Here is a 27,594-nt window from a genome sequence, read left to right on the forward strand (position 1 = left end):
CAAGATGGAAATGAGTGCCCTAATAGAGGTCTCCGCCTCACGCTGAAGGAGCAGGGAAGTGACCCCACCCCCGGGACCGCCAGCCTTCTACAACAACCACCATTTCTGAGGAACCACCTGATCAGTCCCAGTCACCCTTCACCCTGCCCCTTTGTCCCACTCGGTCCCCTCACTGTTCCTTTCTGGAACCTTCCTTCACCCAGCCCCACCACTGTTCTCCTTCCACCCTCGCACCCTACTGCATTCTCCACCCTCCACCTCGAAGGCTCCCCTCCCAACTCCTCAGCAGGTCTCGCCTCCCCTCCCCACCTCTGTCCCCCAAGGGTCCCACTACCGGCCCAAGCTGCCCTCCCTTCCTCTTGGCTCGAGGCCCCCGCGCTTTCTGCGGTCAGCCCTGGGGCCCCTCGGGCGGCGCTGCTCTAGCTCTGCAGCCTTCCCAGGCTCCCGTGCGGCGCGGTCCCGCCCCCGCGGTCACCTGACCGAGCCCGACGCTCCGCCCACCGGGCGTCGCGAGCGGAGCGGGCACACTACCGCCGTCGAGCCGGTGCTGCCACGGCCACCGCCACCGCCCAGGGGCTCCGGGGCCGTGGGGAGCGGCTGAACTCAACACCGCCTCCGGGCCGACTGGAAGGCGCTGCGGCCGCGCCTGCCTGCCCCACCTCATAGGGGCCTGTGACCTCACGAGGCGAGCCGCCGGGCGCTGCATTCGAGCGGCGAGGCTCCTGTCCGTGCGCTTTCCTCCCGCAGCCCCGGCCGGGATTCCGCCCTCCGTCCTTGCCACCCGCTCGCCACTCTTCCCTAATCGCTGTTCATTCTCCGGTGCGCTGTCCCGCCATGGTCTGACCCCACTTCAGTTTTATCTTCGGTCCATCCTTTGAACACCCCGACCCCCTTCTTCTAAAACATTCCATCCTTCTTGGCTTCTGCTGCTCAATAATGGACAGCAGCTCGAAGGCCATGTGTCCCACGGCTTTGCTGAAATTTGTCTTGGGTTGCCTTTCAGGAGACTGTCGTTTCCTTTTGAAAGAGATACTTTGGTTGGTTTGGTTTTATTCTGTGTGTTTGTTTTTCCTATGTATTTATTGTATGCAGTTGGGCAAAATATTTATGCTCTCTGAGTCTCGATTTTCTCGTTCTTCCAGGGTTGTGGGAATTCAAAAATATATACGTAGTGCTCAATGTTACAATATTTAATCCTTTGCATGATACTACTGTGTTCATTTATATCTTAAACCTTGCTTTGTAGGCATTTAATATTTTATTTTGATTTGTATTTATTATTAAATATATATACAAATCGTAATTGTAAATATTTAATGGGGTACAATGTGATATTTTAATATATGTATACAATATGGAATGACCAAGTCAAGCTTAACATACCCATCACCTCATTTAACGTTTTTTGTGGTGAGATATTTGAAATTTACTCTTAGCAGTTTTGAGATAATATGATATATTATTATTAGCTATAGTCACCACACTATGCAATAGACCTCAGAAACTTGCTGCTTTTGTCTGACTGAACCTTGTATCCTTTGAACAGCATCTCCCCATCCTCCATCTCCTACCTGCCCCGTCCCTTCCCAGCCTCTAACCACTATTCTACTGTCTACTTCTATGAGTTTGACTTTTTAAGATTCCACATATAAGTGAGATCATGTGGTATGTGTCTGTCTGTGCCTGGCTTTTTTCACTTACTATGTCCTCCAAGTTCATTCATGTCACAAATGACAGAAATTCTTTTTTAAGGCTGAATAGTATCCATTGTGTATGTTTACCACATTTCCTTTATCTGTTCATCCATTGATGGACAAAGGTTGATTCCATTATCTCAGCGATCGTGCATAATACTGAAATGAACATGGAAGTGCAAATAAGTCTTTGATATACTGATTTCAGTTACTCGATATATGCCCAGAAATAGCATCGCTGGATCATATGGTAGTTCTACTTTTAATTTTTTGGGAAGCCTCCATATAGTTTTCCATAATGGCTATAACACCAACAGTGTAAAAGTTTTCTCCACATCCTCACCAACACATTATTTTTCATCATTTTGATAACAGCCATTCTTTTTTTTTTTTTTTTTTTTGAGATGGAGTTACTCTGTTGCCCAGGCTGGAGTGCAGTGGCGCAATCTCAGATCACTGCAACCTCCCTTCCTGGGTTCAAGCGATCTTCCTGCCTCAGCCTCCCAAGTAGCTGGGATTACAAGCATGTGCCACCACACTTGGCTAATTTCTGTATTTTTAGTAGAGATGGGGTTTCACCATGTTGGCTAGGCTGGTCTCAAACTCCTGACCCTCAAGTAATCTGCCCACCTCAGCCTCCCAAAGTACTGAGATTACAGGTGTGAGCCACCACACCCAGCTTAATAGCCATGCTAACAGGTGTGAGGTGATATTGTAATTTCATTTTGCATTTCCCTAATAATAGTGATTTTTTTTTTCACAAACCTGTTGGCCATTTGTATGTCTTCTTTTAAGAATGGCTGTGTCAGGCTGGGCATGGTGGCTCACACCCATAATCTCAGCACTTTGGGAGGCCAGGGCGGGAGGACCGCTTGAGCCTAAGAGTCTGAGACCAGCCTGGGCAACATAGTGAGGCCTCATCTCTACAAAAAAAATTTTTTTAATAAGTCTGTTCAGATTATTTGCCTATTTTTAAAATCAGGTTATTTGCTTTCTTGCTACTGAGTTTCTTGTATATCTTGGATGTTAACCCCTTGTCAGATGTATGATTTGTAAATATTTTCTCCCATTCAGTGGGTTGTCTCTTCACTCTGTTAACTGTTTCCTTTGATATGCAGAAGTTTCTAGTTTCATGTAATCCCATGTGTTTATTTTTTGTTTTCTCGCCTGTATTTTTGAGGTCATGTCCAAAAAAATGCCCAGACCAATGTAGTGGAGCTTTCCACCTATGTTTTCTTCTAGTGGCTTTCTTCTATTTTTTCCTCTAGTAGCTTTCCCCCATGTTTTCTTCTAGTAGTTCCAGTCTTACATGTAAGTCTTTAATCCATTTTGACATTTGTGTATGGTGTGAGATAAGGGTCCAATTTCATTTTTCTACACATGGATATCCAGTTTCCCAACAGTTTTTATCAAGAGATTCCATTCCCCATTGAGTGTTCTTGGATCCTTATCAAAATGCAATTGTCTGTACGTTCCGGACTCTCTAGTATGTTCTATTGGCCAATGTATCTGCTTTTATGGAATACCATGCTGTTTTGATTACTGTAACTTTGTCATTTATTTTAAAGTCAGCTACTGTGATGCCTTCAGCTTTGTTCTTTTTTTTTTTTTTTTTTTTGAGACGGAGTCTGGCTCTGTCTCTCAGGCTAGAGTGCAGTGGCACAATCTCAGCTCACTGCAACCTCCACCTCCTGGGTTCAAGTGATTCTCCTGCCTCAGCCTCCCGACTATCTGGGACTAGAGGTGCATACCACCACACCTGGCTAATTTTTTTGTATTATTAGTAGAGACGCGGTTTTTTTACCATGTTGGCCAGGCTGGTCTTGAACTCCTGACCTCATGATCTGCCAGCCTTGGCCTCCCAAAGTACTGGGATTACAGGCATGAACGACTGCGCCTGGCCCAGGTTTGTTCTTTTTGCTCAAGATTGCTTTGGTTAGTTGGGATCTTTTACAGTTCCATATGAATTTTAGGATTTTTTTATTTCCATGAAAAATAACTCTGCAATTTTGATAGGAATTGCATTGAATCCATAGATCACTTTGAGTAGCATGGGCATTTTAATTATATTAATTATTCCAATCCAAGAACATGGGATGTCTTTTCGTTTATTTGTGTTTTTTCCAATTTCTTTCATCAGTGTTTTTTAGTTTTTAGTATAAAGATCTTCACTTTCTTGGTTAAATTTATACCTTTTTTGTTTCAGTTTTGGTTTTTGCTAATGTAAGTAGAATTATTTTCTTAATTTCTTTTTTGGATTTGTTGTTGGCATCTAGAAATGCTGCTGATTTTTGTGCATTGACTGTGTACAGCAATTTTACTGAATTTATTAGTTCTAACGGTTTTTTTTGGTGGAGTCTTTTGGGTTTTCTATGTGTAAGATCATGTTGTCGACAAAGAGAAAATTCCAATGCTTCCTTTCTATTAAGATGCCTTTTATTTCTCTTGCTTAATTATTCTGACTAGAACTTCCAGTGCTATGTTGAAAAAAAAAAAAGCAGTAAGAGTGGGCATCCTTTTCTTTTTCCTGATCTTAAAGGAAATGCCTTTAAGATCTTTCACTGTTGAGAATGTTAGCTGTAGGCTTGTCATATATGACCTTTATTGTGTTGAGGTACGTTCCTTCTATACCTAATTTGTTGAGAATTTTCATCATGAAAGGATGTTTCATTTCATCAAATGCTTTTTATGTATCTATTGAAATAATCATATGATTTTTGTTTATGTGGTGTATCACATTTATAGATTCCTATATGTTGAACCATCCTTGCATCCCAGGGATAAATCTCACTTGATCATGGTGAATTATTCTTTGAATGTATTGTTGAAGTCAGTATGCTAGTATTTTGTTGAGGATTTTTGTGTCTATACTCATTAGGGATATGACCTGTAATTCTTTAGTGCTTTTTAAATGTATATAGTTTATCTCCCCAAAGATTCTGAAATATCTGAGTGCTGAGACCATGTCTTTTATTTTTGTAAATACCCCTCAATCCACCCTCCATCCCCCACTTTCCCACTCCCCACGCCTGTTGTGTTTAAGGGTGGTAGCTCAGAGTACTGTTCAATCAGGCAAAAGACCCTCTAAAGATTTTAAGAGTGGCTGGGTGCAGTGGCTCACGCCTGTAATCCCAACATTTTGAGAGGCCGAGGCAGGTCGATCACCTGAGGTCAGGAGTTGGAGACCAGCCTGGCCAACATGGTGAAACTTCATCTCTACAAAAATACAAAAAAATTAGCTGAGTGTGGTGGTGGGTGCCTGTAATCCCAGCTACTCAGGAGGCTGAGGCTGGAGAATTGCTTGAACCCGGGAGGCAGAGATTGCGGTGACCCAAGATCTCGCCACTGCACTCCAGCCTGGGTGACAGAGTAAGACTACATCTCAGAAAAAATATTTTAAGAGTATGGCTCACAGGTCCTCTCATTCAAACAACAGGGCTTCTAAGAAACTTAAGGTCTTTGTCCTTCAGCAGAAGCCCAAGGTAGAAAAAGAACGTATCTCAAAGGTATTTGCTGCCATGGCTTTTGTCTCCTGGACTAAAACCCAGTAAGATTCACAGTAGATTCAAAAATTGTTTTAAGAGAATTGTATTGTCAGAAATACTGTCAGCTCAAGCTGAAAGAGAGTTACAAAAAGGAAAGGGGCCTTTGGACCCTTTCTACAAACACATTTCTACAAACAGGAAGCAGGCTAAGAAAACTATTTAGGTCCAAACACATCTCCCTTTCACCCAAAAAAGGATGACTTAGAGGATAAAACCAAGAGCCCAGAGGGTGGAAACAAAAGCCATAGGGAGTTATTCCCAGGCTTTGAATGCAGAACTACAAACCTGTACTCAAATGGATTTCAGAATTGCTATGAACTAGTGACTTCTGTGCACCTTGTTTTCCAACTGTTAGAACAGGAGTGTCTATAGCAGTTATCTCTCTGCCCCTGCCGTTTTACATTGGTTGCTGTGGGGAAAGGAGCATATGACCTTTTCCTTTTTGTTCGCAGAACTTCAGATTGAAAGGCATGTACTTGAGTAGCTGTATTTAAGGAATTACACCCAAGAAGTCTCATCTTCCCTGGACTTATGTGGAGGATAAGATTCTGAACTTTGAATTGATGCTATAATGGGATAAGACTCGGGGCCTTAGAAGGGGTAAGTTTATTTTGCATGTGGGAGAACTATAAATAATTTGTGACCAGAGGGTGGCCTGAGGTAGTCTTAAAATATGTCCACAAACACTTTGATATTTGTATTCATTTCCTATGCTGTGGTAACAAATTACTACAAACTTAGTGGCTTAAATAGCACAAATTTATTATCCCAAATTTCTGGAGGCCAGAAGTACAAAATGAGCCTTACAGTGTTAAAAGCAAAGGCTGCATTTCTTATTGAGGTTGTGGAGGAGAATCCATTCTTTGCCTTTTCCAACTTCTACGGGCTGTATACATTCCTTGACTTATGGCCATATCAGTCTGACCCACTTCCATTCACTCTCACTCTGGCTCTCCTAACTCCCTCCTCTTTTTTTTTTTTTGAGACAGAGTATTACTCTGTCATCCCGGCTGGAGTGCTGTGGCGCAATCTCGGCTCACTGTAACCTTTGCCTCCTGGGTTCAAGTGATTCTCATGCCTCGGCCTCACAAGTAGTTGGGATTACAGGTGCATGCCACCACGCCCAACTAATTTTTTTGTATTTTTAGTAGAGACAGGGTTTGGCCATGTTGGCCAGGCTGGTCTCAAACTCATGGCCTCAAGTGATCCAACCACCTCAGCCTCCCAAAGTCCTGGGATTACAGGCATGAGCCACTAAGCCCAGCCCTGACCCCTTCTTGTAAGGACACTTGCGATTACATTGAGCCTCCCCAGATAACCCAGGACGATTGCCTCATCTAAAGATCATTAATTATGTCAACAAAGTTGTTTGTTCCACGTAAGGTAACATATTCACAGGTTCTGGAGATGGGGATGTGGCTGTCTTTGGGGAGCAATGACTCTGTACACAATGCTCCTACCTTCAAGAGGTGGCATCTATTTCCCTTCTCTTGAATGTTGGCTGGATTTAGTGAGCTACTTCTAATGAATAGTGTATGGCAGAAATTATGGTGTGACACTTACAAAACTAAGTCATAAAAAAAATTGTGACTTCCTCCCTGTTCTCTCTTGGATTACTCCCTCTGGGAGAAACTAGCTGACATGTCATGCAGACACTCAAGCAGTCCTATAGAGATGTCCAAGTGGTGAGGAACTAAGGCCTATTGCCAATAGCCAGCATGGAATTGATGCCTCCTGCCAACAGCCACGTGAGTAAGCCATCTTAGAAAAGGATTCTCCAGCCCTTTTTAGCCTTCAACCGACTACAACCCTGGCCAACAGTTTGACTCCAACCTCATGAGAGTCTCTGAGCCAGAACCACCCAGCTAAGCCATTCCTAAATTCCTGACCACAGAAACAGCAAGATAAGTTTGTTGTTTTAAGCTACTAAATTGTGGAGTAATTTCTTATGCAGCAACAGATAACTAATACAATCCCCACTGGGTACGGTGGCATGCACCTGTAGTCCCAGCTACTTGGGGAGGTTGAGGTGGGAGGATTGCTTGAACCCAGGAGTTCGAGTCCAACCTGGGCAGCATAGCAAGACCTCACCTCCTTAAAAAAAATTTAAAAATAAATAAAATAATACAATCCCCAAGGTCACATACTGAGCTATGAGGGCTACTTAACTTCTGGGTATTAACTCTGCATTCCAGCCTGCAAGATGAAGGAAATGAAGAAAAGTATGTTCCTTCCCTTAAACAGCATTTACTGGAAGTTGCATACACCTCTTTCATTTACATCTCATTGTCTATGAGATGGACATGGCACATATAGCTACAAGATTTTTGCATGCTAACTTTGTATCCAGCAACTTTACTAAATTTGCTTATTAGTAATAAAAGAATAATATTTATTCTGGGCAACCATGTGCCCAACTAAACAGCAGAAGTTCTAATATTATGTGAGAAGGAGAAAACATACTGGGCACAATCAGCAATCTCTGTCACAATGGTGAGTGTAAGGGTCAGGAAAAGCAAAGTCCAGCACACACCCATCAACATTTTTTTCCAATTTCTTAACGAAGTATTTCCATTGGCCACCAAAGTGATATTTACACATCATCACTGTGATCTCTCCAAAGAATCAAGCCAATTCTGTATGAGTCACTGGAAAATCCAATTACTATACTAAAATGAAATCAATTGTGAAACTTTTTCCTTACAAGTTCTTATTGGGGACACTGCTAAAGAATAATTTAAAATGGACATTTTGTTTAAAGGCTCCTAAATTTTCTAAATGGTGCTTTCTGTGAGCAATCTTTGATGTGTCAGAAAATACATAGCCGATGAAAGCGTTTCCTTTATGCAAGGAGTTGGAGGGGCTTCATTATAACATTAGCAGCCTCAAAGAAGGCAGTCATGTTCCTAACCTCTCATTTTCTTTTCACATACAAACCCTTCTTAGGTAGCCACATTAAGTGGATTTTTAAATTTTTATGTAATGATATACTTAACCCTAATCACAAGCTTCTAAGACTGCCTCCTTGCATGTTTTAATCTAACTAAAACAAATTAGGAATATATACTTCCATAAATATATTATATTATAAAACCAATTAGAAATGATTTTTAAATGGCTTATTTGCAGAGCATACGTTATGGTTCCATTATATCATTGTGAAAATTGAGTAATTCCCAGGCAATCTGCTTGTAATTGGTCCCAGTGGTCATTAGATGGCTCTGTTACTGTAGAGTTTGGACTACCAAAGCCAAGAGTTAAAGGATTACAAATGTGGCTTGACATATAGCTTTTCATCTCATTTTACATAAGATCCTCTATTTTCATCCAGACATTTAGTCAGCAGTTACCAAGACGTAAATAAAACAGTGAATCTCACAAGATTTCACCATAAAAGGTCTCAGTCTGTGTTCACATAATCTAATGATGTCATGTATTGTATCATGCTCAAAAAATGTACATTATGTTAGAAATTTAAGACTCAGGCCAGGCACTGTAGCTCACGCTTGTAATTCCAGTACTTTGGGAGGTAAAGGTGGAAGGATTGCTTGAGCCCAGGAGTTTGAGACCAGCCTGGGCAATATAGTGAGACCTCATCTCTACAAAAAATATGTTTTTAATTAGCCGAGTGTGGTGGCATGTGCCTGTAGTCCCAGTGCTTTGGAAGACCAAGGCAGGAGAATCCCTTGAGCTTGGGAGGTCAAGGCTGCAGTGGCCACAATGATGCCACTGCACTCTGGCAACAAAATGAGACCCTGTCTGCAAAAAAAAAAAGGACTTAAAGATTATGTTATCAGTGTTCTGTAAGGTACTTCAGTCCCACACTGTTGGTGCTCAATAAATTTTAAACAGCCAAAAGTAAAGTAAAAAATTCTAAGTATTATTCCAGCATCCTATAGGATAATGTTAATAATTAAGATTTTGATCCCATCTCCTGTGAATAAATTCTGTAAGAATATTTCCTTGCTTGCGTCTTGGTACACATAAAAAGCATCCTGTTAGTTTTTCCCCAGGATTCTGTTCTTTCAGTTATTCATGGGAATTTGTGGTCATGAGTGAAACCAAGATGCCCAAGATCATTTAACCTGGAAAATGGGTCAAAGTAGATTTTCATTTTGTGTGGGTGGATATTTCATCTTCTGAGTATGTCAGGCAAGATTTGCTATTAACTATATAGTAACTAAGCTGCCTTACTATAAAGTTCTTTCTAGGCAAGAAGGCTAAATATGTGACTCCTTAAATCAGTTGTTCTTAAACTTGAGCATGAATTAGAATCACCAGGGAGGCTTCTTAAAACAGATCATGGGTCCCCACTCCCAGATTTTCTGATTCAGCAGCTGTGGGGTGGGGCCTGTCGATTTTCATTTCTAACAAGTTTCCAGCTGATATTGATGTTGCTGGTCTTGGGACCACACTTTGACACCCACTGCCTTAAATAAAATTTAGGCATTTAAATAGTCCTGTAAATAATTTGCCATTAAGCTATTATTTTATCCATTTATGCTTCCTACAAACAAAATCTAGGCTACACTGGCAGTCTGTTCTTTTGAGGTTGCACAAGTTCCTAAATAATACTCAATTTAAAAAAAAAACTCAAACTCTTAGAACAGTAATAACCTACTCATTTAAAAAACATTAAGTCTAAAGAGGGCCAGGCCTGGTGGCTCACATCTATAATTCCAGCACTTTGGGAAGCTGAGGCCGGCGGATCAGTTGAGGTCAGGAGTTCGTGACCAGCCTGGCCAACATGGTGAAACCCTGTCTCTACTAAAAATACAAAAATTAGCCAGATGTGGTGATGCACGCCTGTAATCCCAGCTACTCGGGAGGCTGAGGCAGGAGAATCGCTTGAGCCCCAGAGGCAGATGTTGCAGTGAGCAGGGATCACACCACTGCACTCCAGCCTGGGCAACACAGCGAGACTCCATCTCAAAAATAAATACATAAAAATACAAAAATTTGCCAGGCATGGTGGCGGGCGCCTGTAATCCCAGCCACTCGGGAGGCTGAGGCAGGAGAATCTCTTGAGCCCAGGAGGCAGAGGTTGCAGTGAGCCGAGATCGCGCTCACTGTGCTCCAGCCTGGGCAACAGAGTGAGACTCCATCTCAAAAAAAAAAAAAAATCTAAAGAGAAGCTCTGGATTCTGAAGCTAGCTTCAGTACCCATAGTAGTCATCATTCTGTTACATTTAGAAACATGCTTGCTCTAAAATAATCATTTCTGAGTCAATGACACCTATTCTTTTCATCCAAAGGAAACAAATAACAACACAGGAAGCACTGGGCAGCCTTAGGCCAATTCTTTTTGGTAAGTACATTTAATTTACTGTTGCACAAACCCAGAGAAGGTGGTTAGGAAGTCAGGAAGGCACTTAAGAAATTTCAACCACAGCTGGGCGCGGTGGCTCACTCCTGTAATCCCAGCACTTTGGGAGGCCGAGTCGGGCGGATCACAAGGTCAGGAGATCGAGACCATCCTGGTTAACACCGTGAAACCCCGTCTCTACTAAAAATACAAAACAAAATTAGCTGGGCATGGTAGCAGGCGCCTGTAGTCCCAGCTACTCGGGAGGCTGAGGCAGGAGAATGGCGTGAACCCAGGAGGCGGAGCTTGCAGTGAGCCGAGATCGCGCCACTGCACTCCAGCCTGGGTAATAGAGCAAGACTCTGTCTCAAAAAAAATAAAAAAGAAAAGAAAAGAAATTTCAACCAGGAAAACTTAACAAACAAAAAGAGGCCTTTGGACCCCCACGTTAAAATCACGGATGACAGGCCAGGCACAGTGGCTCACGCCTGTAATCCCAGCACTTTGGGAGGCGGCGGAAGGCGGATCGCCTGAGGTCAGGAGTTCGAGACCAGCCTGGCCAACATGGTGAAACCCCGTCTCTACTAAAAATACAAAAATTAGCCGGGCGTGGCAGCGGGTGCCTGTAATCCCAGCTACTGGGAAGGCTGAGGCAGGAGAATGGCTTGAATCCGAAAGGCAGAGGTTGCAGTGAGCTGAGATCTTGCCATTGCATTGCAGCCTGGGTGACAAGAGTGAGGCTTCATTTCAAATTAAAAATAAAGAATAAAAATAATGAATGACCTGGGATTATCAGAGAAGTAAAGAACCACTTCTAATATGGCAACTTGTGAGGAATATTCAAAGTTTCCCATTATTGTCCACAGATCCTGAGACTGGACATAAGTTTTCTCCAAAAGAGCAAGACACAATCCCTTTGTGCCGTGTTATCTGATGCCAGAACACTGTTTAGCTGTTCACCCCACAGGCCAAAACTGCTATTTGCTACCTCATGAATGCAGCTACAGGTTATCCCCACATATTGACAAATAGTATTGGTCTTCAAGACCTGTGAACTTTATTCCAGTAGCTCAGACAAGATTCCTGATTTGATTCACCCGTTAAATACATTTTCTTCCCCCTTTGATACAGTTTCTTCATATAAAACATCTTATCTAAAGAAAATGTCCTGTTAACACTCTCATGGACTGTGTCTTAGTAACTGAAGATTATAATTACAGGCGTGAGCCACCACACCTGTTCCCTGCCACTATTTCTAAAGACTTCTTGGATCCATGACTATCCCTCCCCGTCCCCTATTTATCCCTCTACCATATTCCCATTCCCTACAGTAAGGAGTAATCCATGGGTGAGACAGGGCTCAGTCATTGCCTCATATCTAATTCCAAGGCTTATTCTCAATGTTAACACAATAATACAGAATAGATATTTCAGCTCCTTATGGATTCCTCTTCCCTAATATGTGGATGCAAATGTGTGCAAAGTGAATAAAGAAATAATAACTAAATGAAGCTTAAGTGCTACATCGGGAGAGATGTAACTATTAACAAATGTTGGAAAAGGGGTTTGGAGAGAGGATAGAATGAGACTTTCATTGAGAAAGATGATAGGGAATGACATCTGCTCTTGCCAAAGCCAGGTCTCTCTGATCTCCCAACTAAAAACACAAACAGTATCAATATCCCACAGAATCTTAACCGCACATTTGATGCCACAGTAGGTCCCAGCATCTTAGAATGTTGATACTGAAAGAGACCTTCAAGACTGGCTGCTAAAAATCCATCATTTCTCAAACTAGAAAACAGCCTTAAGAAGAAGAAAGTGACTTGCCTTAATTAGAGTTAAAGATTATTTAGCTGTAACACTGAGGCCAGAACTCCAGTTTTCTGCTCATGGAACAACTGTTGATAAGTCTTTCTTTTTCTCTTGGGCATTTGGGGGTGGCTTTTAATGTTGGATGTATGTCAACACCAATGGAGCCACTGCTTTTCTGGGACAAAAGAACAGTCCCTCTTCCTCAGGAAAGGTCCAATGTGTCCATACATCTATCCCCATAGCCTTCCATCATGAGAGAGCCCCTCACAGATCCAGCCACTGGCCAGTGACTTGCTGTGAATGATGCCAAGTGGGAGTGTCTGTACCCTGCCCAAGTCTGTGTGGTTTCCTATGCTCTCCTTCTTTGCCATCACATAAATTTACAAATATAATGCAAGCATGTATATATACATGTTATTTTAAGTTAAGAAAACCTCATCATGAGAAAAATAAAATAAAATTGCACTGTGGCCTCTCAGATTAAAGACTGAGTTAAAATGAGGTTGTCCAACCCATAGAAGAACAGGCCACACATGCTGATACAACTGACCCATCATTCCATCCTGGCACTTATTCCCAGCCAACTCACGGGAATAATTCCTTCACAAGGCAGCCAAGAGGTAGAAGGTAAATACAATCAGCCCCATGGATGGATACAGCACACCAAGGCACAGGGCTGGGTATGTGGAGGTGCTATGGATGAGGGACAGGAGGCCGGAAGCGTAGGGCCAGACCTCTGGCTCTACAATAGCACTCTCTCCCTTTGAGGAAAAGCATTTGGTCATGAGAGACATCCCCAGCTCATAGCAAATGTCTACAGCAGTGAGGGTGTGGAATTAGGAGGTAAAGAGATGGTGCTGGCCTAAGGGTGACACACTTCTTCTAAACAAACCTCCAGAGTAGAGCTGCCAATAAGGCAAATCTGAAGGGTTGTGATTGTGAACTGGGAGATGCTGGTACATCCCCCAGGCCATGAATGACCCCTGAGTGGCCCAGACATCCTCACTCCCAACAGGTCAAAGAATTAGCTTGCGAGGACTTCCCTTGCGAGAGAACCATAGCTGGGTTGAGGGGATGGCAAAAGGCACAGGCAGCTCTGATCAGCTCTCCTTGACTCCTCCTTCGGCCTGAGGGAGGGGAAAGGAGGCAGAGGTACAGATGACCCAGGCTGCCAAGCCCAGCAGTTCCCACCATAGCTGCTGAGAGTCAGGCCCGAGAACCATAAACTTACGAACTCAGGGTAAAGCCAAGGCTTGGCGTCCCTTCCTCTGGAATGAGAGGCCTCAGCCCTGCCCTTCTCTTCAGGGACAATGGCCTGATGAGGAAAGCTGGCTTCTCACTGAGGTAATGAAGAACACCTGCTCAGCTCCATAGTCACCCTCAAGCTAAGCAGGAAGAATCCCTGCAGGAGGCATTCTGGGATAAAGGCTAAGGAGCTCAGCTTATCAGGACACATCACAATTTTAAATTACACACTCCCACACACAACACGCACACATAAACACACAGACCCACACACACACACACACAGACCCACACTTCCACATACTGACATTCTCCCAACCCACCCCACTCTGAGCCCCAAATCCCTCCCCACAAATACTGTCCTCTGTAAACATGATGGCAGAGACTCCTGCAATCGTGGCACAGGCTGATAATGATCTGAGGATGACTGCTTATCATTAAGTGCCCCGGTACGTGATATTGGTGAAGGTAGACGTGGCCTCTTTATACAGTGGGTTGTTGGCCTGTGGAGGAAACAGAAAAGCATCTTACAGTGACTTCCTCAGTCCTTCCCTACCCTGAATGTTTAAAATTCATCTCAGAAGTTTTCCCAAGGCACCGTTCTCTGGAATACACCATCAATGAAACAGAATAATGTTCATTTTGCTCACACTTTAGTTCTTGGCATGGGAATTGATAGGAAATAACAGGAGGAGATGAGGTAGAATGCCATCCTGCCACCGTTTCTTTTTTTTTTTCTCAGACAGGGTCTCATTTTGTTGCCCAGGCTGGAGTGCAGTGGCACAATCTCGGCTTACTGAAACCTCCACCTCCCCTGACTCAAGACATCCTCCCACCTCAGCCTCCCAAGTAGCTGGGACTACAGGCACACACCACCATGTCTGGCTAATTTTTGCATTTTTTTGTAGAGATGGGGTTTCATCATGTTGCCCAGGCTGGTCTCAAACTCCTGAGCTCAAGCGATCCACCTGCCTCAGCCTCCCAAAGTGCTGGAATTACAGGCATGAGCCACCACACCTGTTCCCTGCCACTATTTCTAAGGAGCTAAATTCAGCCTATCACTCTTCAGTGATCCCACAGCATTTGGGGATAGAACCTCTCCTATTTCACCCTTGTGTCCCCCCTCTCTTTTGCCCTTCTCCTATTTTACATTCCCTGTGACAGTGATAGGAGATGTGGACAAGGGACAGAAATGTAGCAGGTGGAATTCAGAACACAGAGGAAAGCTTTTGCCCAAGTAATTATTAATTTGTTTTCATCTAATCTGGCCAAGCACTAACCATGGCCAGGCATGGTGGTTTATGCCTATAATCCCAGCACTTTTAGGGGCCAAGGTAGGGAGATCACTTGAGCCCAGGAGTTCTAGACCAGCCTGGGTAACAGAGTGAGACCTTGTCTCTACAAGGGAAAAAAAATACAAAAATTAGCTGGCTCGGTGATGTGTGCCTGTAGTCCTGGCTACTTGGGAGGGTGAGGTGGGAGGATCACTTGAGCCCAGGAGATTGAGGCTGCATTGAGCCATGATGGCACCACTGCACTCCAGCATGGGTGACAGAGCGAGACCCTGTCTCAAAAAAAGAAGGAAGGAGGGAAGGGAAGGGAAAGAAAAGGAGAGGAGGGGAGGAAGGGAAGGGGAGGGGAGGGGAGGAAAGGTAAAAGGAAGGGGAGGTGAAGAGAGGGGAGGGGAGGGAAGGAGAGAGGAGGGGAGAGAAAGAGAAAGCACTATCCACAAACTGTCATGTTATCAGGACAAAGTAAGACCCTCACTAGGTTTCCCAAACTATTTTCCAACAGAAAGTAACAAATCCTGTAAGGTCTAGTAGTCCTTAATGGTAGCTTCAAGAAACACATTCTTGGCCAGGCGCAGTGGCTCACGCCTGGAATCCTAGCACTTTGGGAGGCCAAGGCGGGTGATCACGAGGTCAGGAGTTCGAGACCAGCCTGGCCAACATGGTGAAACACCGTCTCTACTAAAAGTAGAAAAAATAGCTGGGTGCGGTGGCTGGCACCTGTAATCCCAGTTACTCAGGAGGCTGAGGCAGGAGAATCACTTGAACCTGGGAGGCCGAGGTTGCAGTGAGCCAAGATTGCTGCACTCAAGCCTGGGTGACAGAGCAAGACTCTGTCTCCAAAAAAAAAAGAGAAAGAAACATTCCTGTGGCCCTCATAGGTACAGAATGTTCCACACTGTTCTAACAGAAACATCTCAGTTTCTTGGGACCCTTGAGTATAAAGCTCTGGGGTCAACATCAAATGGGAACAAACTTGCAGCCTAACTCTGGACATTTGGGGAGTCAAATAGCCATTTGAAGGGTCCAGGAAAAAAGTTGAAATGTGAAAGAAGAGCCAAAAGAGAATAGAGTAATATTAAGTATATAGAAAGTTCTCAGTAAATGCTTATTTAATTGGAATAAATCAGGATAAAAGAGTAGAGTCTGATTTGGAAGTAATCTTTTATTTTATTTATTTTATTATTATTATTATTATTATTTTTGAGACCAAGTCCTGCTCTGTCACCCAGAGCAGGGTGCAATCTCAGCTCACTACAACCTCTACCTACTGGGTTCAAGCAATCCTCCTGCTTCAGCCTCCCGAATAGCTGGGATTACAGGCATGCACCACCACGCCTGGCTAATTTTTAGTTATTAATAGAGACGGGGTTTCACCATGTTGCCCAGGCTGGTCTCGAACTCCTGAGCTCAAGTGATCTGCCCACCTTGGCCTCTCAAAGTGCTGGGATTACAGGCACGAGCCACCAGGCCCGGCCTGGAAGTAACCATTTATTTGAGAAGAAAGAAGAGAATGAGGTGGAATGACATCCTGCCACCATTTCTAAGAGGCTGAAGGAAGCTGAAGGACAAGGGGATAGTGAGACCATCTCTCCCAGTTTCCAGAACAGAGGATAACGGAAAGATGATGGTACTGGCTGAACATGACCACCCAAAGCATCTGCTGCTTCCACTTAAGGGTCTCAGACCAATGACTTTAGAAAACACCCAGCCCTGTCTCTTACTGTGTCCCATTTTGCTCTGGCGCGTTCTTCCTCAAATTTAGCAAACTCTTTTCGGTCATGGATGGTGATGAGGAGCTTCCAGATGAGCAGAGCGGCAAGGCCGATGAGCAGAATGGCCCCCATCACTGAGAGCAGGACCACCAGGATGTCAGGGCCCTTGGGACACTCTGTGAGGAAGAAGCACAGAGCAGGGCGGTTGTGAATGAAGCAGGAATCACTTGAACTGGCTATGAATAAGGTGTTCTTGACAAAGTAATTAAGGTCCTTGAAGGAAATAGGACAGTTTTCAAAAATTAATTTTTTTAAGGAGACAATCATTAGGACAGCAATAATCTGCGCTGAGTGGCTCAAATCAGAAGTCTAGACCTGGTAACCCCTAGACAGAACCCAGCCACACCTTTGTATGGGGGTTCACCCAAGTGTTTATTTTAAAAATTAAACACAAAGAAGAGGACAACAGACACTGGGACGTACTTGAGGGTGGAGGTGGGGAAGAGGTGGGGATCGAAAAACTACCTATGAGTCACTATGCTTATTACCTGGGTGATGAAATAATAGGTACACCAGACCCCCATGACTGACAATTTATCTACAGAACAAACCCACACACGTACCCCTAAAGCTAAAATAAAAATTTTTTAAAAATTTAAAAATAAAAAGCCAAGTGTGGTGGCTCACACCTGTAATCCCAGCACTTTGGGAGGCCAAGGTGGGCAGAGCACCTGAGGTCAGGAGTTTGAGACCAGCCTGGCCAACATGGTGAAACCCCGTCTCTACTAAAACTACAAAAATTAGCCAGGCATGGTGGCGGGCACCTGTAATCCCAGCTACTCGGGAGGCTGAAGCACAGAATCACTTGAACCTGGGAGGTAGAGGTTAAAGTGAACCAAGATCACACCACTGCACTCCAGCCTGGGTAATAGAGCAAAACTCCATCTCAGAAAAAAAAATAAATAAATAAATAAATAAGAAAAAAAATTGATTTTATTGGCAATATTGAATAATCAGGAGATTCTCCCCCTAAAATTTCATATTAGTCTCTAAAAAGAAAATCCAGGCCAGGCACAGTGGCTCATGCCTATAATGCCAGCACTTGGGAAGCCGAGGCAGGAGGATAGCTTGAGTCCAGAAGTTCAAGACCAGCCTGGGCAACATAGTGAGGCCCTGCCTCTACAAAATTTTTTTTTTTTAATTAGCCAGGCATTGTGGCATATGCCTGTAGTCCCAGCTACTCAGGAGGCTGAGGTGGGAGGATCTTTTGAGCCTGGGAGGTCAAGGTCATAGTGAGCCATGATCATGCCACTGCTCTCCAGCCTGGATGACAGAGGGAGAGCCTATCTCAAAAGAAAGAAAGAGAGAAATACAGAAAGTGAGAGATTCCTGTATTCCTGCAGGGCAGCAGCTAGCTAGAGCTGAGGAGGAGCTGCTGCTTTTAGTTGGAACGCATGTTTTCTAGTTCACCAGAATCCCCACCACTCTCCCTTTTCTCTCCTAGAGGAAGGCAGTGTGACTTGTTGGTGTGTCTGTGCTCCTGTGGATGTTAGAGCCAGACTCCCTGAGTTTGAATCCTGACTTACCACTTAACTTTGATACATGATCTTTGTAAAATTACTTAACCTTTCTGAATGTCTGTTTCCTTGTTTCTCCATCTTTAAAATGAAGATAGTAAGAGCACTGACTTTAAAAGACACTTGTTATGAGGAATAATTAAATTAAATATATCTTAAAAACTCAGAACAATGCCTGGCACAGAATAAGTGCTCAGTAAATATCAGCTACCGTTGTAACTGATCTTCTTACACCCAGTTGTTTTCACTAACTTATTTGCTTCCTTAGCCACTGTAAGTATTTGTGTCTGTTACCCTGGTTCAGATATTTACATTCCTGAGGGCTGTGAACCTAATGACATTTTTTGCATTCTTAGAGACCAGGACCTGCCAGCCAAGACAATATTTTGGGTTCTTTCCCAAAATATTTAGTCATCTAAAATCATAACCCTATTGAAAGCTGACTTCCTGTTCAACCCCAGTCAACAACTAAAACAGAGGCATGTCACCCCTCTGGGGGTCAGGCTGAGTATACTCTGCAGAGCTCTGCTTCCCACAAATGTCAGGTATCTAATAGGTGATCTTATTCCAGTAACCTCAAGTGTTATGAAACCAGGTGTTTATATTTGAGGGTGCTAATGAGCCTGGAGAGGAAGTCACACCCACTTTCCACACTGTCTCCCACCTTCTTCTCCAAACATATACCCAATGCTCACCACACACACCACAAAAACAACCACCACCATAACCCAAGCTGGCTATCTCCCAACCTGCCAAATTACAACCTGTCTATAATTAAATGAGTGCCTGGAGAGAGGCTGTGAGGTTCCAGTGTTCAAGTTCCCAAGAGTGCAGGGTCCCAGTTCTGGGAAAAACAATTATGGATTCTCTGGAAGATTTGGGTAAGCTGACCCTCAATTATCCAAGTAAAATCTCTTTAATTCTGCACATTAATATGGGCAGGACAGGTAGGGTGCCAGAAGGTCTTCAGGGGAAAACAATCTGTTAACCATGTGTCCTGAAAGGAGTTTGGGGTGGGCTTCCTGGAAGCAGAAGGCAAGATCAGGTGACCTCTGGAGGGCCCTTCCAGCCACAGCGGTGGACCAATGGCAAATGACCCAAGGTCAGAGAAGTCTGGGTAGGGTTGGCAGATTTAGCAAACAAAAACACAGGTGCAGTGGCTCACACCTGGAATTCCAGCACTTCAGGAGGCCAAGGCAGCCAGATCACTTGAAGTCAGGAGTTCAAGACCAGCCTGGCCAACATGGTGAAACCCTGTCTCTACTAAAAATACAAAAGTTAGTCAGGTGTGGTGGTGGGCGCCTGTAATCCCAGCTACTCGGGAGGCTGAGGCAGGAGAATTGCATGAACCCGGGAGGCAGAGATTGCAGTGAGCCAAGCTCACGCCACCGTACTCCACCCTGGGCAACAGAGCAAGACTCTGTCTCAAAAAAAAAACAAAAAAAAAAACAAAACAAAAAAACAAAAACCCAGGAAGCCAAGACAAATTTGAATTTCAGATAAACGATTATTTTTTACTATCATTGTGTACCAAATATTGCATGGGACCTAGTGTATTTTATTTGGCAACCCCATCTGGGAGTGATAAGAGCCCAGCTCAAGAGCCCATTCCATGTGGTTAAATTCCGTTTGGTCAATGCCAAAACTTTTGGCAGTGTTGTCTTTACTGCCCTATAGTGGCTTAGCCCTTCAAGAAGAGCATCTGCAAGAGCACGAGTTAGGAAAGAGAAAGAGAATGATCTCCCCCATTGTCTGAGGCCCCAGCTGCAACATTCTACTCAAAGCCAGGAAATGATTGGAGTTGGGAGATGAGCAGGGAGGCAGAGCCTAGAATTCCAGAGCAACAACATAGGAAATGTTGGCCCTGTGTGTTGGCTCACACCTGTAATCCCAACACTTTGGGGGGCTGAGGCGGGGGGATCCCTTGAGTCCCGGAGTTTGAGACTAGCCAGGGCAACATAGTAAGACTTCGTCTCTACAAAAAATGAAAATTAAAAAGTAGACAGGTGTGGTAGTGTACGCCTGTAGTCCCAGGGAGGGTGGGATGGGAGGATTGTGTGAGCCGAAGAGGTTGAGACTGCAGTGAGCCAAGGTCGCACCACTGCACTCCAACCTGGGCTACAAAATGAGACCCTATCTCAAAAAAAAAAGATAGGAAACATGGGTCTATGGATCTGGGGTCTGTTCTCCTAATGTGGAGGAAGGGGTCTACTGGCAGTGAATACTCAAAAATGTTTTCTAATAATTCATCTTAATCTGTTGTTTAAGGAGAACAAAGGCCATAAAGGTGTTAAAGGGAAGCAAGCAATCAACAGCATTGGATGGTGACAAACCTGTGGCTGGTCTGTGTATGATGGTATGGATTCCTCCTGGTCCCAGAAGGCACTGTCCTTTCAGTGTTCAGGGCAGCCTTGCCTTAGTGCCTCAAACCCATCCTACATCCTGCGGTAAACTTGGAAAGGTAACACCTCTAACCATCAGGCCTTCCTCTGAAGCACAGTCAAGTTGCTCCTGGCAACCATCTCAATTTTAATAGTGCAGATGCCATGTGCTGTAAAGTCCTAAAATTTAAATTCTTTATTTCTTGACATCATTGCCTCAAAAAAATGCAGTGATATATGTTGTCCATTAATGAGATCCATATCTATCTTCTCCTTACCTGCTTTCTGATTTTCCTGTCTCCTCAATTAACAAGTCACTTTCTTGATAATATTTGTGTTTATAAATACCCTTCACCCAGATGACAGTCCCTAACTTATCGTTTGTTTTTGTTGTTGTTGTTTGTTTGTTTTTTTGAGACAGAGTCTCACTCTGTTGCCCAAGCTGGAGTGCAGCGGCGCAATCTCAGCTCACTGCAACCTCCGCCTCCCGGGTTCAAGTGAGTCTCCTGCCTCAGCCTCCCAAGGAGCTGGGATTACAGGCATGCGCCACCATGCCCGGCTAATGTTTTTGTATTGTTAGTAGAGACAGGGTTTCACCATGTTGGCCAGGCTGGTCTTGAACTCCTGACCTCAGATGATCCACCCACCTCGGCCTTCCAAACTGCTGGGATTACAGGTGTGAGCCACCACACCTGGCCCCTAACTTACCACTTACAGGCTTAACCTGTTTTGCTTAAGAGCATCGATGAGTAGAGATTCCTGCCTAACGTGGTTCTCCCTTTCCCTCCTGAGGCAGGGCCAGGAGCCCTCAGGGTTCACTCACCTGGCTCTTCTACCACATACAGGATGGACTTTCCACTAGAATCTTCATAGTACTGGAATCTGACAACACAGTCATCCTCATTCTTATAGGTACAATTCACTGCATCCTTGCCAGTGTCCTCTGGGAGTAGGGAAAATGGAGGAATAAAAAGTGAGACAACTACTGGAAGATGGGCCCACTCCAAACCCCTATCACAGGACTTCGGGGAAACTATGCGACAGGAAACCCTGTGCCTCATGTGCATGATGCCTAGATTCAAGGTGGCTGTTGTGTCTGGCAGTTGCCACTCACTGACCCTCACTGATGTATTTCGTACTGTACAGGCCCTTTTTGGTTCCTAATCCTTCCTCTGAAAGGGACATGATATAACAGTATTACACAATTTAATTCAAATTCTGGCTTCACTACCTACCTGTTGTGTGATCTTGGGTAAGTTACCTGACCTCATCAAGTCTTTCTTCATCTATAAAAAGGAAATGATACCCCCACCTCACAAAGTCGGTGAACTAAACAGCATAAAGTAAACAGTGTCTAACATATAGTAGGTGTACTCTTCCCTCTCTTTCCTTTCCCTGCTGCTTAGTGATTCTTAATAGTTTGCTTATGCAGCTGTTCTATTTCTTCCATTTCTGTTTCTGATCCAGTATACTTCCCCAGAGCTATCCTCTCTTCTCTGACTCCCACCATGTTTTGTAGACTTCATCTCTTCTAATTCTAAAGCCTGTTATTCTGCCAATGATACTAGGGGTTACCCTCCACCAGCTGCACTATGCTACATACTGATGAAACCAGATGAGTAAAACTGACACATGATGAAATTAAGCAAATGTACCCAGGTCACACAGCAAATGAGTGATGAAGCAGAACAAGAACAGGAGTCTCAAAGCACATCCTGCAGACTTGAACTCAACAACCCTTCAGAAAACCAGTGGTATTATAATAGAGGGAAAAGAGTATGAATTTCAGGATCTAGTTATTATCTTAATTTGCCATTCCCTTGCTTAGGCCAGTTACTTAACTTTCCTGAGACTCAAAATGAAGATAATAATAGTACTGTAGTTCTACTTCACTAGGCTATTGACAGAAAAATAAGATAATGTATATGAAAGATACTTTACAACTTTTACAAGCTATAAAATTCCCTACAAATAAGCATTTATTTTAATATGCTTATTTCCATACTCTTTTCCCTGTACTATAATACCACAGGTAGAGGGGAGGTGGAGGTACAGAACTACTTATCAATTAACTTGTAATACCTACCTAGTCTAGATGATGAAAATAACATCTCAGCAGCCTCTCCTCTCTGAACTAATCATAGCAAGCCTAATCTGCTCCAGAGGAAAAAGTGTTTCTACAAACTCAATCCCCAAATCACTAACCTCACCCCAGCCCTACTTCTGATGTTAGCCAAAAGGCCCAGAGATCTGACTCTTTTCCATAACACCCCCACCAGGAAGCTGACTGGCTGGCTGTGTCTTACTGTAGCTCTCTCTGAAATGTGTTTCTGCCTTCATGGGACATTGCTATCTGTGGAGAGATTGCCGTCTCTCTAGTACTACCCAATGCTTCGCTGGCCCACATAACTATATCAGATGTGACGACAGCAGCAAAGATCATCTCCTTTTAAGTTAAGATGAAGTACAGAGAATACTTCAAGAATAATTGCAGGCAAGATTTTTTTTTCTCCCCATTGTTTGTATTTCTGTCTGTCTTATTTCAAAAGGGGCTCCAGAGAGGCAGAAGGACTTCAGATAAAGCTTTTGGTTGCCTATCCATAAGGTTGAAGATTTCCCTCCAAACCTGCAAAGCTTTAAGCAAAATCTTGGGCACTGCATAACACTTTTAGTTAAGTAAACTTGGTAAACGCTTACTAGCTACTGAGCTAAGATGATGACTATCACAGGCAACCACTTCCCAGCTCTGTGCCTCAGTTTTTTCATCTGTAAAATGGGATACATTCTCTTCCCTTCCTTAGGGAGGTGCTTGCTCCCTTTGCTTTGCAGGCTCTTGCTGAGTCTGTGGGCTCTGGGAAGCAGAAGTGGTGGATGGCTGCACACACTAGTAAGAAAGGAGGACGACTCTCAGAGACACCAGCTCACATCAAGTGTCAGTTGTTCCTCAAGCCTGCACAACATTCCCTGAGGTAGGAGTCACACTTCCATTTTACAGATGGGAGTTGGATAGGTTCTGGGATTGAATTAGAAACATTTAGAACCTGGGTGTGTGCAACTCTAAGATGTGCTGAACTTACTAAGCTCTTTCACTGACTCGATCTCGTCACGGCAGTAACGGTTGCAGGTATTTTCATCATGTAGGGCTCCCCGGTCAAACTTCTTACACTCCACACATTCTCTGAAGGAGAGAGGACACGGTGATTAAGGGAAAGAAGGAGGAAGCCTAAGCATATCCCAGTCCAGCTGCGATCTCCATGCATTCAGAAAGCTGCTCCACCTCCATTAAAACACACACACACACACACACACACACACACACACACACACACACGCCTGTAAGACAGTCCTGGGGACCTGAATGGCAAGTGTGGAGTTCAGGGGTGGGAGTGTCCCCCTCACCCGTAGGCAGCACCTGGCAGCCAGAAGCCTCCCAGGTCCTTCATTAAACGTCCCACCCCATCCAGGGCTGTGCCAGGATGGTGAACCGTATGCCACTTCTGAGAACTATGAAGTCTGAACCAGTCACGTCATTTGGGGGCCCAGTGCAAAATGAAAATGTCAGCTGTCTTGTTCAAAGATTAGTAAGAATGTCAAGAGAGTGATGGCAAACCTTTAAAACAAGCATGAGGCCCTTCTAGGCATAGGGCCCTGTACAGCTGCACAAGTTGCATGCTCGTAAATCTGGCCCTGCTTAAAGTGGTAAGCAGAATGACAGTGCCATGGACTTGGGCTGATGGGGCTTCCTCTGGCCCCTAAAGTGGGAGGTTTGTAGTAGTTTCACAGTGTCCTCCATAATTCCAGCCCTCACATCTCCCACTGAATCAGAATATTAGCACTGGAATGTTCCTCAGACTGGTTTAGCCTTCCTCCCAACTCGGAGGGATTCAGGATGTCACCCTAGGAGAGGACATTCTCCAATCGAAGTCCAGCTCGTTCAACTTTGGCGCCTTCACAGTCGGCTCTATTCCAACTTGCCCAAAGCCTTTGGCAAAAGGAGAGGTAGCCATCTGGCTGGAGTGGACTCCTCTCCCTAAGGCTCTAGTGAGCAAGAAACACACCTGGAGAGCTGGGGATTCTAGTCAGGGGATCCTCTCCTACCTCCCAGCCTCCCAGCTCTCTCCAGACTCCACACTCACTTCTTAAAGGTGCAGGCATCTGGGCAGGTGGGGCACTTCTCACAGGTGTCCCCATAGGAGCCCGGCTGGATACAGACACAGCTGCCACATTCACACTTGCCGCGGCCGCTGCACAGCAGCCCATTGCTAGACATGCAGGTGTCAGTACGCGTGGTACAGTTGCAGTAGTAGCCGGTCCAGTCGGAGTCACACAGGCAGTCCCCACAGCTGCACTGGCCATGGCCTGAAAACACACAGCCCAGGAAGGTGGACTAGCTGGCGAGAGCTCCACTCCCAGGGCAGCAGGCTACACACAACGACCCTGCTCTCCCAACCACACAGATAATGATCCTCCGGGTTGGCAGGGAATTGGCTTACCCCCCAGGGGGAGTCCTACCTAGCAGGGACAAACTCAGTTTTCTAGGTGTCCCAAGGTATGGCAGGACTTGCTCAGAGCCACTGTAGAGCAAAAGATTCTCAGGAACTAAGTCTCCTGGGCCTCTTGCCCTCTCTCTTGCCCTTTTCTGAATACCTCTGCCTTCTGAGAAAGGCAAGAGAAAGGGTAGGAGGCTTAGGAAACTTGGTTCCTTCTAGTCTAAGAACTAGAAGCAAGCTCTTTAGCCCTGAGGGCTGACAGCACAAAGCCACAGCCCTGAACCTACACAGGGCACTCAGTAGCCCTGACGGTGTGACCTGACGATGGCAAAATGCCTCACAGGCCCCAAAACTCTCTCCCTTTGACCTGACACAGGGCTGCTCGCCTCTCCTACCTGATCTAAGAGGCCTACCATTGTTGTCATCGTGGCCACCCAGTTGGGTTAGACAACAACATAGGGTCCAGTTGGAAGAGCTGGTCCCGTCCCACTAACAAAGCAACCACCACTTCCATTTCTCCAATCAGCTAGGTGTTACCTTGCAGGATGAGAAGCAGGGCTCTGAGGCCACATGCGCAAGACAGGAAAATTGTGGCATGGGGAAAGAAGGAAAGGAGAGATTCAGGGCAGGGGGTTATTCCAAATGCAGAGAGGGAAAGTGCACACAGAGCGCCCTGAACGTATGGGTGGATGGGGCGGGGCATCCAAGGGGCAGAGGGACGGCACTGAGAGCCCATGGAGTTGGCCAACGGAGCCAAGTAAGCAGAGAGAACAAATATCCCCTATCTCCCAGACTGCCGAGGGCCAGTGCAGTTAAACAAATCCCATGGATGCCATAGAGAAAAGAAGTCAGAAAATAGGATTTTCCTAAGGTGAACAGCAGTAGAGACAATCACTAGTAATGACCTCACGTAGCCCGATGGCCTCCCCCATGCCCCTGTTGACTCATCTTGGTTCCTGCTTCTGCACTCAACAGTTGGAGAAATGTTTGCCACAATTAAACATTTTTTAATTAATTAATTATTTAAAGTTACAGGCACAGTTCAAGTTCACCAACACAACCTGTCTTTCTTGACCTGGTTCTCTTCTTAATCTGACCTCATCATATCATATCTTGGAGTGTAGTGGAACAGACTTGGAAAGCATTTAGAGAAGAGAATGTGTATCTATTTTCCAAACCAATCAAGGAGACATTTAATGTGTGTCAAGCACTGTGCCAAGTTCTTTTTCTTTTTATTTATTTGCTTTTTTTTTTTTTTTTTTTGCAACAGAGTCTCACCCTATCACCCAGGCTACAGTGCAGTGGTGCAATCATTGCTCACTGTAACTTCAAATTCCTGGGCTCAAGTGATCTTCCCACCTTAGCCTCCTGAGTAGCTGGGACTACAGGCATGTGCCACCACAGCTGGCTAATTATTTTTGTTTTTATACAGATGGGAGTCTTATTATATTGCCTAGGCTTGTGGGCTTGTGCCAAGTTCTTTTTTTTTTTTTTTTTTTGAAAGTCTCACTGTCACCCAGGCTGGAGTGCAGTGGTGCCATCTTGACTCACGGTAACCTCCACCTCCCGTGTTCAAGCGATTCTCCTGCCTCAGCCTCCCAAGTAGCTAGGACTACAGGCGTGCACCACCATGCCCGGCTAATGTTTGTATTTTTAGTAGAGATGGGTTCTCACCATGTTGGCCAGCCTGGCCTTGAACTCCTGACCTCAGGTGATCCATGTGCCTTGCCCTCCAAAAGAGCTGTGATTACATGCCTGGTCAGCTGGTCCACCACGCCCAACTGCAAGTTCTTTAGTATGTTATCCTTTTCATTTCTTCTAACAACCCTTTGAGGTCAGAGAGGTTAAGTAACTTTCCCAAGGCCATACGCCTTGTAAATGGCAAGGTCAGGACTCAAACTGAAGTCACTGTGACTTCAGATCCCAAGTGCTTAGCCTCTATGCAGTGTCATAAGCAATGCTTTTCCCTATTTATACTAATATGGTCTTTCCAGAAGATGTCTCTAACTTACAGAGAAAATGGCCTTAACCAGTAGAAGATGGAGCCAGTTTTAATGGAATATTCTTCAAATTGACCAGTGGAGGAAGAAAAGAGACCAAAGTAGTAAGAAAGAAGTTATGGAAAGTCCAGTAACTAGGCTTGATCTCAATGAGAAATTTCAAGGAGGGAACATTTTAGGAGTCAAATGTTCTGAACTATTTAAGTGAAGGGTGGATGGGCCTCACTGTAGACATTTCCATGCCCTGTCCTCAGCCTGGTCCTGTCTCCAGATAATTAAGTCATCTCCCCTTCTCCAGGTGATTGTCAATTCCTCTGTGGCCAGGATTCTCTTTGTAAAATGTGATTTCTCAACCTTGGTACTTTTCAATATTTGGGGCCAGATAATTTTTTGTTGTGTACGACTGTCGTGTATATAAGGATGTTTAGCTTGAGCTCCACCTTCTAGACATCAGTAGCACCTCTCCAGTTGTAACAATCAAAAATATCACCAGACATTGCCAAATGTGCCCTGGGAGACAAAATGTCTCCTTCCTCCC

General features: G+C 44.6%; 1 protein-coding gene and 1 long non-coding RNA gene across 2 annotated transcripts in view; one reads left to right on the forward strand and one right to left on the reverse strand.

Annotated features, from left to right (window-relative positions):
• The first annotated feature begins 738 nt into the window (after nt 1-738).
• Nucleotides 739-20,792, forward strand: LOC105737939. The gene is made up of 3 exons (XR_001113646.2): nt 739-865; nt 5,692-5,839; nt 20,454-20,792. It is a non-coding gene; the product is annotated as an uncharacterized LOC105737939 (long non-coding RNA).
• Nucleotides 11,280-27,594, reverse strand: part of ITGB3 (integrin subunit beta 3) — a 57,368-nt gene continuing 41,053 nt past the window's right edge. The window contains exons 11-15 of the mRNA XM_003270698.4: nt 24,703-24,925; nt 23,644-23,744; nt 21,390-21,509; nt 16,618-16,784; nt 11,280-14,107 (exon numbers count right to left, since the gene is read on the reverse strand). Of these exons, the coding sequence (XP_003270746.1) occupies nt 14,042-14,107; nt 16,618-16,784; nt 21,390-21,509; nt 23,644-23,744; nt 24,703-24,925 (677 nt within the window). The 3' untranslated portion in view covers nt 11,280-14,041. The remainder of the gene's footprint in view (nt 14,108-16,617; nt 16,785-21,389; nt 21,510-23,643; nt 23,745-24,702; nt 24,926-27,594) is intronic.

The sequence above is a fragment of the Nomascus leucogenys genome, chromosome 19 (genome assembly GCF_006542625.1).
Source record: "Nomascus leucogenys isolate Asia chromosome 19, Asia_NLE_v1, whole genome shotgun sequence".
NCBI lineage: Eukaryota > Metazoa > Chordata > Mammalia > Primates > Hylobatidae > Nomascus > Nomascus leucogenys.